Source organism: Mus caroli, chromosome 6, assembly GCF_900094665.2.
Source record: "Mus caroli chromosome 6, CAROLI_EIJ_v1.1, whole genome shotgun sequence".
Classification (NCBI taxonomy): Eukaryota; Metazoa; Chordata; class Mammalia; order Rodentia; family Muridae; genus Mus; species Mus caroli.
Genome location: NC_034575.1, coordinates 41,963,605 through 41,975,729, shown reverse-complemented (window position 1 = coordinate 41,975,729; position 12,125 = coordinate 41,963,605). Strand labels below are relative to the sequence as shown.

The following is a 12,125-nucleotide window of genomic DNA, read 5'->3' as shown; positions in this document are numbered from 1 at the left end:
TCCTATAGATGACTGTGAGCATCCACTTCTGTATTTGCCAGGCACTGGCATAGCCTCATACGAGACAGCTATATCAGGGTCCCCTCAGCAAAATCTTGCTGGCATATGCAGTACAGTCTGGGTTTGGTGGCTGATTATGGGATGGATCCCCAGGTGCGGTAGTCTCTGGATCCTTTCATCTTAGCTCCAAACTTTGTCTCCAAAACTCTTTCCATGGGTATTTTGTTCTCTATTCTAAGGAGGAATGAAGTATCCACATGTTGGTCTTCTTTCTTAGAATACCCAAGATACTATCATTTTTCTTATTTTAAGTCGATCTGTTTTTGGAAGAACATACATCATCCTGGTCAGGAAAACAAAACTTACTCCTTCTCAGAAGAGAGGGTAGGCTTTGATGTCCTTGTGAATTCTCCATGGGGATGCCGGCTATAGTGAGTTTACAGAGCTTCCTGCAGGGGCCAAGTGGCAGAAAAGAAGTAGCAGGTCCCGCTGGGTGTGGTGGCACAGACCTTTAATCCCAGCACTCGGGAGGCAGAGGCAGGCGGATTTCTGAGTTCAAGTCCAGCCTGCTCTACAAAGTGAGTTCCAGGACAGCCAGTGCTATACAGAGAAACCCTGTCTAAAAAAAAAAAAAAAAAAAAAAAAAAAAAAAAAAAAAAAAAAAAAAAGTACCAGGTCCCTAACTGGGAACTAATTTGTGACAGCAGGTATCTTAACCATTGCTGTCTCATGTAGACCATGTGGAACACCAGGACCATATTTAAATGATTAAGTACCCTAAGGTTCTTGAAAATGACCCTGATTAACTCCATTAGAAACAATTATCAACAAAACAAAAAGGAATAAAAAACAGAACTGAAAGGTTGGTAAAAATTAATGAAACAAGGCATTTTCTTTCTCTCTCTTTTTTTGTATGTGAATGTTTTGACTGCATGTACAGTATGTGCATGAAGTACACACAGAGACAAGAAGAGAATTGTGGATCTTTCAGAACTGTGATTACAGATGACTGTGATCTAACATGTGGAAATCAAACCCAGGTCCTCTGCAAGAGTAACACCCACTCTTTTAACTGCTGAGCAATCTTTTGAGCTCATGTTTTATTTTTAAATAATAAAAAGATTAGGAATTTAAAATATTCAAACATGTTCATTTTTTGTTGATTTTAAGTCAGATTAGTCTCAATCACATGAAATTGATTTTTAAAGTGTTGATATGGCTGTTAATAAATTGTTTGTAGCTATTCAGCTATCAAAAGCATTTTTGTATGGACCAATCATTATCAACTGTTTAGACTAAAATACACCTACCTGATGACAGTAAACTCAGAGACCTCACTATCACCCGATATTATTATTCTCCTTTCACAGGTGAGGAAAATAAGGAACAGAACCGTTAAGGTCATTCTTTTTGTTTGTTTGTTTGTTTTTGTTTGGTTTTTAGAGCCTGAATTATGGATTTCCTGAATAAGATGCGAAGTCATGTTTAATAAGACTTCTAAGTTGGTCAGGACCAAACTTTGAATGCTTTTAGAGAGCTTCCTGGAGGCTGAGGAGAGGTTAGATTGCAAACACCCACCCACCAGACACTGTTATTTTCAAAGTTGTAAAACTTTAAAAATCAGATTTCTGTGTTTACAGTGTGCATGCAGCTTTGTCCTAAAAGTCGTTCTCCTTATGTTGAGGTACTACTACTACTCCTCTTATCTCCAAGGGCAGCATACATCACAACAAATCAAAACGTTGTCTACAAAGGGCAGGCTGGCACCATAGTGGTGTGCAATGTTGGGGAAGATTCTACTTTAAAGATATAATTTAAGAAAAAAATCTCTACTGGACTGGCAAAATGGCTCAGTAGTGTTAAGGATATTTACTGCTAGCCCTGATGACCTAAACTCAATCCCTGGTGCCTATATGGTAAAAGAACATATACATATACATATGCTAACATGGCACACATACATTATATATGTACACACAAAGACACACATACATGTACACACTCATACAAAATAAGTGCAAAAAAAAAAAAAAGATTTAAAACAGAGTTCAGTAAGAGACCTGTTTATAAAGACTACAGTCATACTACAAAATTAAATAATGAGCAATACCAGGATTCAAAACAGATTATGTTTCAAATACCCTTAAGGAGCTGGTTAGGTCTCAGTCACATGCAAAACAGATACAAAGATCTACTACAAAGAACTACCACTATCCCGCATATACAACCGACTAGTTCTACTTCTGTTGAATTTTGAGATATCAGAAATGTGTAACTGACTTTCAATTTCAAACTTAGAAGGCCCACTTATATTCAGTGCACCATACGAAAATGCACTGTGAACACCACAAGCTGGGCATGGCTTTCTATATGTCAGAAGCAGAGTGGTTGAGCTTATATTTTCTTTCTTTAAACATGGAAATGACTTGGCAGTCCATTTCCTGCCTAAGAGAGGGCAAAGTAGGTATTAGACTTGGCATGACCTCGACTCTTAAACATTTAATACAAGCCGGGCAGTGGTGGTGTGTGCCTTTAATTCCAGCACTTGGGAGGCAGAGGTAGGTGGATTTCTGAGTTTGAGGCCAGCCTGGTCTACACAGTGAGTTCAAGGACAGCCAGAGCTATACAGAGAAACCCTGTCTCGAAAAACCCAAAAGTAAAAATAAAAATAAATTAAAAAAAATTTAGTACATACAGATGAGAGGGTTACCAAACTATATATACAATCTGCTGGCAAATCCTGCTGCATCTGTTTCCTGCTTATTTCTATATCTCCATGACTGCTTTTGTTTCTTAACATTAGAGGTGAACAATGACAGAAGAAATCTTAGGATGAAAAGCCTAAAAATTATTTATTAGCCGGTACTATATAGCAGAAAACTTGCCATCTCTTGACATAGTCATTCCTCAGACCCAATATCCAGAATACCTGAATCTCTAAGAAAGAGAGCAAAGAAAAATCCTATTAGAAGTTCATGGAAGCATCATGTAGTAAATAAAGAGCAAGTTAGAATCCTTGCCTCCACCTTGGATCTTCTCCTAAGTCAGATTTATATCCTTCTTCCTAATTTAAACTTGAAGGGTTAAAGTATGACTCTTAGGGAATATTTTAGGAGAAAAACAGCAGAAGCAAAAAATAGCAAATCTAGGACTATTTGCTTATTTTCTCACTGACATAAAATCCTGAGGGCCACACTTCAAGGGAAGACAATGCAAAAACCTGGAAGGCATGCAGCTATGAAGGCATCTCCTTGGATGTGCAGGGGAACACTCACTCATGACTCTCAATGTATAAAAGTCCCCTGGAGAGTTCTATGAGCTAGGCCTGCTGACATGGTGCGACAGCAGTGCCACGCCTGACTGGTGAGGAGCACTGAAAAGCCAAGAACTCTCTGGAAGAGTGACGACTATTTAACTTATATCCACTTTACATACTATGTTTAAGCTTACCTTTTTCATATATTCAGTAACTGGGTTCTGCTGTAAGAATTCAGTACTTTCTCTGGTATAAAATCTCTCTGTGTCAGCCAAAAATTGAGATTCAAAGGATTCTTTATACACTGTTAACGTAGGGCCCTTTGCAAACGCATCATCTTCATTCAGCCCCAATTCCACTAGAAATAAATATGAACTATATTTCAATTACCGTATTTCTTGTTATATTTTACAGACAATACTTTGGTGTAGCAGTCAGTTTAAGTTACACTTAAAGATCAATGTGAAATGGTGGGTTGTAAGGTAACTATTATTTACTAGTATTGAAGTATGCTTGTGTCAATAAATGAAAACACAAAAAGAATAAACTCCAAGATGTATAGCAGCAAATAATCCTTACTTGTGCCAGGAATACTTCAAAATTACAAGTTTAGTTAGAGAAAGTTTACATTTCCAAAAGTGATATAAATATTGCATTGTAAACTTTCACAGAAATGCCAACCTAGCTAAGCTTCAATGACACATCATTTAATCAGTGTCTCAATCTCAAATTTTTCAAGTTGATATAGTTTTCTGGTTATTATTTAGCTCAAAAAACAATTATATATTAGTAATTCCTCATGAAAACAGCAAAGGAAATATAATTAAATTTTTTTCACAAAATTTCCTTAAAGTACAAAGATTAAAATTTTTTTACGATTTGTAAAATTACTATTTAAAAGTACCTTAAAGATGAACTAACATTCCTGAGAATCTTTAATAAATATTTTAAAATGAATATTAGAACACTATCATAACTGTCATGTGATACAAAAACTATTGAATAAAGGCAAATTATTTACCATAAGATTGTACAACTCCACTAATCAGTCTTGTATTGATGGTTTCTCCATTTCTTTCCTTTTCAATCAACTTTAAAACAGCATTTGTTACCTTTAAGAACACACAAAAGGTATATTATAGCTCACAATGTATCTTATATATCCTTTAAACATTTAAAGCCACTAAATAATACAAGGTAACAAATATTTTAGGGGGATGGGTACATGCATGTGTATACATAGACCAAGGACACTTTCAAGAACTGTTTGCCAGGAGGAATTCACTGTCTTTAAGACAGTCTTCTCTCACTGGCATGGAGCTCATTCAGGTGGCAAGCTTGGCCCTGGCCAGGAAGCACTAAGGATCTACCAGACCCTACCTTTCCAGTGCTAGGATCACTAGTGGGCATCACTATACATGGCACTGGGGATCTACCCCATGTCCTCATGCTTGCGTAGCAAGCACTTTACAGACTAAGCCCAACAAATACTCTTGAGACAGTCAAAAGGCTTAAGACAAGATCAAAATGGAAACACACACATATCCCATAGTAGATACCTGTTTATTCAATGGCCTGAACAAACAATCTCTCCATGTCACCAATGCAAGCTAGATGAAAAAGGGGAAAAGATGTATTGAATATCCTTGAAACTTGTCACAGACAATAACCTGAATTCTTAATTTTACCAAAATCTTTAGATAACTTAGTAAAAACATAATATCACAATGAAGTCAGAGCTGCTCTCTAACTTTGTATAGATGTTTACCTTCTCACATTTTAACAACAAAGTTCAGAAAGAAAATGCTAAGTTAAGGCTAACATTTGTATCAGCTTAAAAACCAGCATAGATTCAATCTATAAATGAATTCCCTGGATCCAATCAGTTTTGACCAGAAACACCTGCTAAAACTAATTCTAGTTACTCTGTTTCCTAACACATCAAGATACATTTTAGAAATTATAAAAATCTTCCAATCTTGATTGTGCATTTTAAATGCAGTTTCTTGTACATAATTAAGACCTCCCACTGCCCTTTGTGTCTTCAGGTGACTATGTGTGAAACATACATTTTTGTGTACATGGTACATGCTCACATGAGCATGTGAAGATGCACAAACAGGTGGCTGGAGACCAGGTGAGAACTTCCTGTGTCTATCACTCTCCACCCTATTCCCTTGAGACAAACTCTCTCACTGAGAGACCAGCAGCAGTAAGCTCTAGCTCATGGCTTTTATGAAGGTGCTAGGTATCAGAACTCAAGCATTCTTACTAAGCTATCTTCCCCAGCCCCTGAGAGATGCATTTTCACTTGAATGTATAATTATCATGCTCTAGTTTCCATTCCTAAACTTCTTTCAAGTGTTATACTGATTAATTACTGTAAAAATGATCTCTGAAAGAAAAAAGTTAGAATTTATACATGATTTTTCAACATCTGTTGGGAGAGGTATTAGAAAGTTAAATAAAACACAATTGAAATTTACGTCACTTTAACACATAAACTATCAAGAAATTAAACATAAATGTCTTAGTCTTAGTCTTATTTTACTTCCTCTCCAATTAGAAATAAAATTAAAAATATGCAAATTTAGTCTATGGAAAGTGTTTTCCAAGTAGTGTCTCCAATAAAATAAATACCATAAAAATCAATATTTAAGGCATTTTTTTCTTTTGGTCTGTTTTTCCCTCTGTAGTCCTGACTAGCCTCACTGAAATCTACCTGCTTCTGCATCCAAGAGCTGGGGTTAAAGGTATGCAGCACTAGGCCCAGCATTATTAAGACTCTTGCTTTGTGGTGTGCAAAGGTACTGCCGACTCAACCTCACTGTCTGAACAGTGAAAGCAACCTTTTCCTCCCTGCCTCTTTAGCCCTCAAAACTGGAGTAAGGCAGCAGTGAAAACATCAGTCTATAGTATCAGCTTCTAACAGAATCCCTACTTTAAAAAATTATTTTGTTGTACCTACTTTCTAAATTAGCAACCCCACCTTTGGAGGGACCTAGGCCGACTCTGGATGATTTGTCACTTCAAAGGAATAAAACCAACAAGCAAAAGAAGACAGAAGCTATAGAAGGCAAAGCAAAGAAACCTCACAATAGGGTAACAGAAACAAGTTTTGCCAGTAGCACTTCAACATACAATGAAATCAGCTTATATCCTCTGGGAGACTTAGAAGCAAACCAACAACTTTCTCTAATTAAAAAAGGGAAAAACAATTTAGAAAAGAGGGGTTTTTTTTTAAGTAAAAGCCTTGTCATTTGTCTTGACCTTGAACTACATGACAAAACAGTATCATTTGCTGGAGACTGGGCTATTAACAAAAACCACAGGTTATAACTGTTCCACAGAGCTTTGACACAAACTAGCAAATGACTTGATCAGGGTTTCCTCTGCTAGAATTTATGGCTGCATTTCCAAACAGTGGCTACACTATTTGATAACAGAAAGTGTGGGATTTGAAAATAAAATTTTAAAGTAATGAAAGTGGCCGACTCTTGTCTACTATTTACTTATGTATTTGAGACAAAGTGCCATTATATAGTACAGGCTGGCCTTGAACTCAGATACATCCCTGCCTCTGCCTCCCCGGAATTGGGATTAAAAGACCTGTGCCTCATGTCTTGCTCAATCTTGAGAAACACATTATCTTGGTACTTTTTACTAAACTTGTTTAACTGTTGAACCAAGAACATGGAAAGTGAAAAGGCAGGGATGGCCTTTAGGAGCTGTGATACCACTATAGAGATACACAAGGAACATCAGGTCAAGCAGTTTCCAAAAGGAAATCCATCACACTAAGTGCCATTCTGCAAATTCTGACACAAGGGAAGCACATCAACCATTCTATGATGGACATTGAAAACATGTTCAACAGAATAAACATATAATCGTCAGTTAAAATATATTAAAGAAAAGAAAAATAAAAAAATTCAAAGAACTGTTAAAAACCATGTAACTAACTGGGCACAATGGTACACACCATGAATCTTAGCACTTGAGAGTCAGAGACAGGTATGAGGCTGGTCTACAAAGGGAAGTTCCAGGGCAGAAGCTACCTTGTTTCAAACAAACAAAAGCCAAAATAAAAACCTATGTAACTATACAGTACTATAAAGTACAACTGGGGTACAGAAACTGAGCTCTGTAAGTGCTAAAAGTCTTGAACCTGGGCTAGTTTTTCTCTAATTTTGTAAAAGCAAAGCAACAAAATATTGCTATTATGGTACAACATTAGAAACTGACATTTTAATAAAACTGACCCCAAAAGATTTTAATCTGACACACATCCATGAGCAGACTAATGTTTTCAATTAATCCTTCCTCAACTTCTCTAGAACTGACTCTCCTTACCCGGAGAAGTGTTTCTTTGCTCATATATTTAATGTGTGTGAGCATGAATGTATGTGTGTGTGCATGTAGAACCCAGGGGACAACCTTTGCTGTCAGGAACCATCTACCTATTGGCCTGTACTTGTCAGAATGATATGCTGTGTGGCCAATGAGCTCCAGGTATCTGCTTGTGTCTGCCTTCCCAGCACTGTGATTACAAACATCAATATCATGCTTTTTTACACAGGTCCTGGGAGACTTAGGTTCTTGTTTACAAAGCAAATACTTTATTGACTAAGCTAACACCCCAACTCTGTGGACTATTTATTTAGACAGGGCTCATTTAGCCCAAGTTGGCTAAGAATGACTCAAAACGTATGTAAACCTATTATTCCCTTGCCTCGACATCGCAAGTGCTGGGATTACAGGTATGTGCACCATCATACTTAATATAAACAAAACAGAAGACTGAACCCAGAACTTCATAGACACTAGAAAAGCACTGTGTTAACTCAGCTACCTGAGTTTTGGCTCATTGGCTCATCTCTAAAGTCTCCAAGTCTAGAAGGTGGTCTAAGAATATACATCTCTATCATGTTCCCAGGTGACACTCATAATACACATTTAGCAGTCATTCTTTTGAGAAACCAGAAAGCCTAAAACAAAAACCTTGAGGACTAAGAAAAAAATTAATTGAAGGTCCTCTCTCAAATACAGAACTCTCAGACAAAAAAGTGTATGAATTCCCAGGTTAGGAGCTTAATCCTCAGATAAGGTACCTGATTTGCTAGCAACTGCCAGCATCTAGGATTCTAGTGCTAAAACTCAAGCAGTTCGATGCAAAGCATAATAATTGCCCAATTAATTGGAGACACTTTAAAAGTAAACACAAAACTATTTAACTGTGTTTATTTTGTAGTTCTAATTTCTCACCTCTCTACTTTCTTGTCACAACATTTTTAAAGGTTATTTATTTATTCTTAAAAAAAAATCTTACTGAATAGATTTCATATATTCCTTTTCGTCCTTCATCACATTCGCGGCGAACCCAATGTCTATTGAGGTAGGCACAGATTCCATTCAGCACTTTGCTGGAGAATCGGTAATCTTCCCACTGCTGAGTGTAGAACTTCAGTACACTCTCATCCATTAAATCTTCTCCATCCTAAAAAATAAGTTCACTAAGACTTTAATATGAATAGTTTGTCACATAATCAAGCCAAAACTTACTGAAAAAGCTACTGCATCAAAACGTACAAATACATGCAGTTACAGATGGGTCAATTGCTATGTACAGAAACAAACTAGTGGAAAATTCTCACAAGAACACTAAAAAGGTCTTTCATTATCAAATTAAACCGGAACTTTTCATGGGTTGAATAGGTATATGCAGTTGTAGAGTGTACCCTAAGCTTTCAAAATGGGAACATGCTTTTACTTTTATGCTTTTTCTTCAGTACTAGTGACTAAACCTAGGGTCAAATGCTCTACTTTTAAGACAGGGTCTCAATAAGTTGCTCAGGCTGGCCTTAAACTCAGTTATGCAGCCCAAGTACATACCCACCGACTCCTTGGATCTCATGTTTTCCAAGGCTAGCCTTACACTCACAGCCTCAAGGCTGAGGATAACCTGTAACTTCTGTTCCTCCACCTCCAGAAAGCTAAGATTACAGGCCAGTACTGGAATTCCAGGTCATGTATTTCCATGTCCTGTTTTTTTTTTTTTTAGTTTTTAAGCAATTTCTTATTAGGGAATCTACCTCCAAAGCATCTCTGTTTGATATCTTCCCAGTTTTTTATTTTAAATTAATCTATCTGATTAACAAATTATAATAAAAGTATACTCATTTTTAAATATATGAAATGTTTCACAAATTTGTAAGATTACAAAACTATTCATCTTAATTTTGGTATTTGTTGTATTTTTGTAACAAAAACAACATAACACAACAATACAACATTTCTTCTTTAACAAAGCCTCAGAAAGAAAACTGGAAGTTATCCAAATTACTCCTACTTCAAAACTCACTAGTAAAATTGACTTGAGAAACCTCTTAGATATTAATGACAATTCCAGAGTGTGTCCTACCCTTTAAACACACTGCACTACTATTCATAGATGCTGTGCTAAGGATACCAAGCAGTATGTCTTCATAAGGAAAGTCAAAGTCCAGCAGACTTGTAATTCTACAAGCAATAACATTCAAGTGACCCAAACATCTATGTAAATACCTAGTCACACCCAGAGACAACCAAATGTTTTGTGTATTTAAATGAAATGAATTTGAAAACATAAATTGGTCTATTTTGGATATAAAAAACAAGTAAGTTGCCGATGGAGAACAGAACTGACTTTGCTTACAAGACTTATTTACCAAGTGCTGTAATGTCAAAGGACACATGTTTAAGAACATGAAACTGATACATTACTTATGAGTCAACTACAGTCTGTTAGAATGTGTTTCCACTTAGCTTGTAAAATAATTAAGAAAAAAAAGTTTTGTATCATGCAGAAAATATTGTATAACAGCTATATAAACTTTAAAAGAAAAATGAACTGTATACATAGAAGAGACTGAGAACTTTCCCAGGTAGGAGTAAAAATACCTTTGTAGACTGAAGATATCATATACACAATAGCAGGTGAGGAAGCTACCTGATCACCTGATGGCTGAGTGTAAGGCAACCCACTTCCTTTGTTACAGAACAAACTACTAAAAACCAAAGGCAGAAGCTAAGGTAAAAGATTTCACCATTAGTGGTGGTGTACGCCTTAAATCAAAACACTCAGGAGGCAGGTGGGTCTGAGTTCCAAGACATCCTGGTATACAAATTGAGTTCCAGGACAGCCAAGGCTGCATAGAGAAATCCTATTTTGAAAAATAAATGAAAGGAAAAAGACTCACCTTTGCCTAAGCAATGGTTTGAGCTAATGAGCCCCTAACTCATAGGATATGGGTCTAGCAAGAGCTAACCCAGTGTAAGCACAATTTTAATCTAAAGCAGCAAATATGACAGAGATGGCAGTCACAAAAAAAATCATTGCACTTAAGAAAAAAGTGAACAAAATGGACATTTTTATATGCTTATACCATCGAGACATCTTACCTTAAGAAGATTGGTCAAATAATTCTTCAAAAACTCCTTCAATCGCTTGTATAACTCCAAGCCAACAAACTGAGCTCCCCCAGGAGTCTGCCCCTTTTTTGACTTGGAAGGAGGGACTCCAGCACCCCGGGCTTGGTTGGACTGATGCACACTAGTACAGTAGTTATAAACATGACTTGGAGAAAGTTAAGGAAAGTAACACATACCATAGACGTAACAGTAATTAACATAAACATATTTCCTTCTGTTTATATAGCAACAGATTCCCAATAAAACTAAAGTGGAAAATGCTGGTAAAGTTAAAAGACAGCAAGCCCGGTCATAGGATCAGAGGTGAGGAGGATCTGTCCCAACACAGGGAATAACTGGGACCAGCTGGACCCAGCACGCAGGAACTCCAGACCAGTGGCACAGGTTCCTTCTGGTCTGGGCTGGTTCCCTGTGCAGACCTTGGGCGCAAACTCCACAGCCAGTCCCACAACAGCCAGAGGAAGCTCCACTCCCAGGCGCTCCAAAGATTCCAGGAGCCCAGGAGCTTGGTCATACCAGGATCTCAGGGTCCCAGAGGCAGCTTGACTCCCAGTAGCTCTGACACACCCAGGATGTCAAGATCCCAGGATCCCAGGATCCCAGGACCCCAGAGACAGCTTGACTCTAAGGAGTTCTGACACAACCAGGATCACAGGAAGGACAAGCTCCAGTCAGATATAGCCAGGGCAGGTAGCACTAGAGACAACCAGATGGTGGGAGGCAAGCATAACATAAGCAACAGAAACCAAGGTTACTTGGCATCATCAGAACCCAATTCTCCCACCATAGCAAATCCTGGATACATCATCACAGCAGAAAAGCAAGATTCAGATCATGCTGGTGATAGAGGACTTTAAGAAAGACATAAATAACTCCCTTAAAGAAATACAGGAGAACAAAGATAAATAACCTGAAGCCCTTAAAAAGGAAACACAAAATCCCTTAAAGAATTACAGGAAAACACAATCAAATAGGCAAAGGACACGAACAAAATCATCTAAAGTTGGGAATCTTCACTCTAAAAATGGAACTAGAACCAATAATCACAAAGGGAGACAGCCCTGGAGTCAGAAAATCTAGGAAAGAGATCAGTAGTCATAGATGCAAGCATCACCAACAGAATACAAGAGACAGAAGAGAGAATCTAAGGTGCAAAAGATACCATAGAAAGCATTGACACAACAGTCAAAGAAAATACAAAAAGCAAAAAGCTCCTAACCCAAAACATCCAGGAAATCCAGGACACAATGAGAAGACCAAACCTAAGAATAATAGGTATAGAATAGAGTGAAGATTCCCAACTTAAAGGGCCAGTAAATATCTTCAACAAAATTATAGAAAACTTCCCTAACCTAAATATAGAGATACCCATGAACATACAAGAAGCCTACAGAACTCC

At 37.3% G+C, this 12,125-nt stretch overlaps 1 protein-coding gene across 4 annotated transcripts in view; it reads right to left on the bottom strand.

Moving 5' to 3' along the window:
- Cul1 (cullin 1) overlaps nt 1–12,125 on the bottom strand; it is a 74,555-nt gene that overhangs the window by 19,342 nt on the left and 43,088 nt on the right. For all 4 annotated transcript variants that reach the window (XM_021164540.2, XM_029478302.1, XM_021164539.2 and 1 more), the window contains exons 3-7: nt 10,697–10,871; nt 8,586–8,753; nt 4,816–4,866; nt 4,278–4,368; nt 3,451–3,614 (exon numbers count right to left, since the gene is read on the bottom strand). In XM_021164540.2, coding sequence (XP_021020199.1) covers nt 3,451–3,614; nt 4,278–4,368; nt 4,816–4,866; nt 8,586–8,753; nt 10,697–10,871 — 649 coding nt within the window. The remainder of the gene's footprint in view (nt 1–3,450; nt 3,615–4,277; nt 4,369–4,815; nt 4,867–8,585; nt 8,754–10,696; nt 10,872–12,125) is intronic.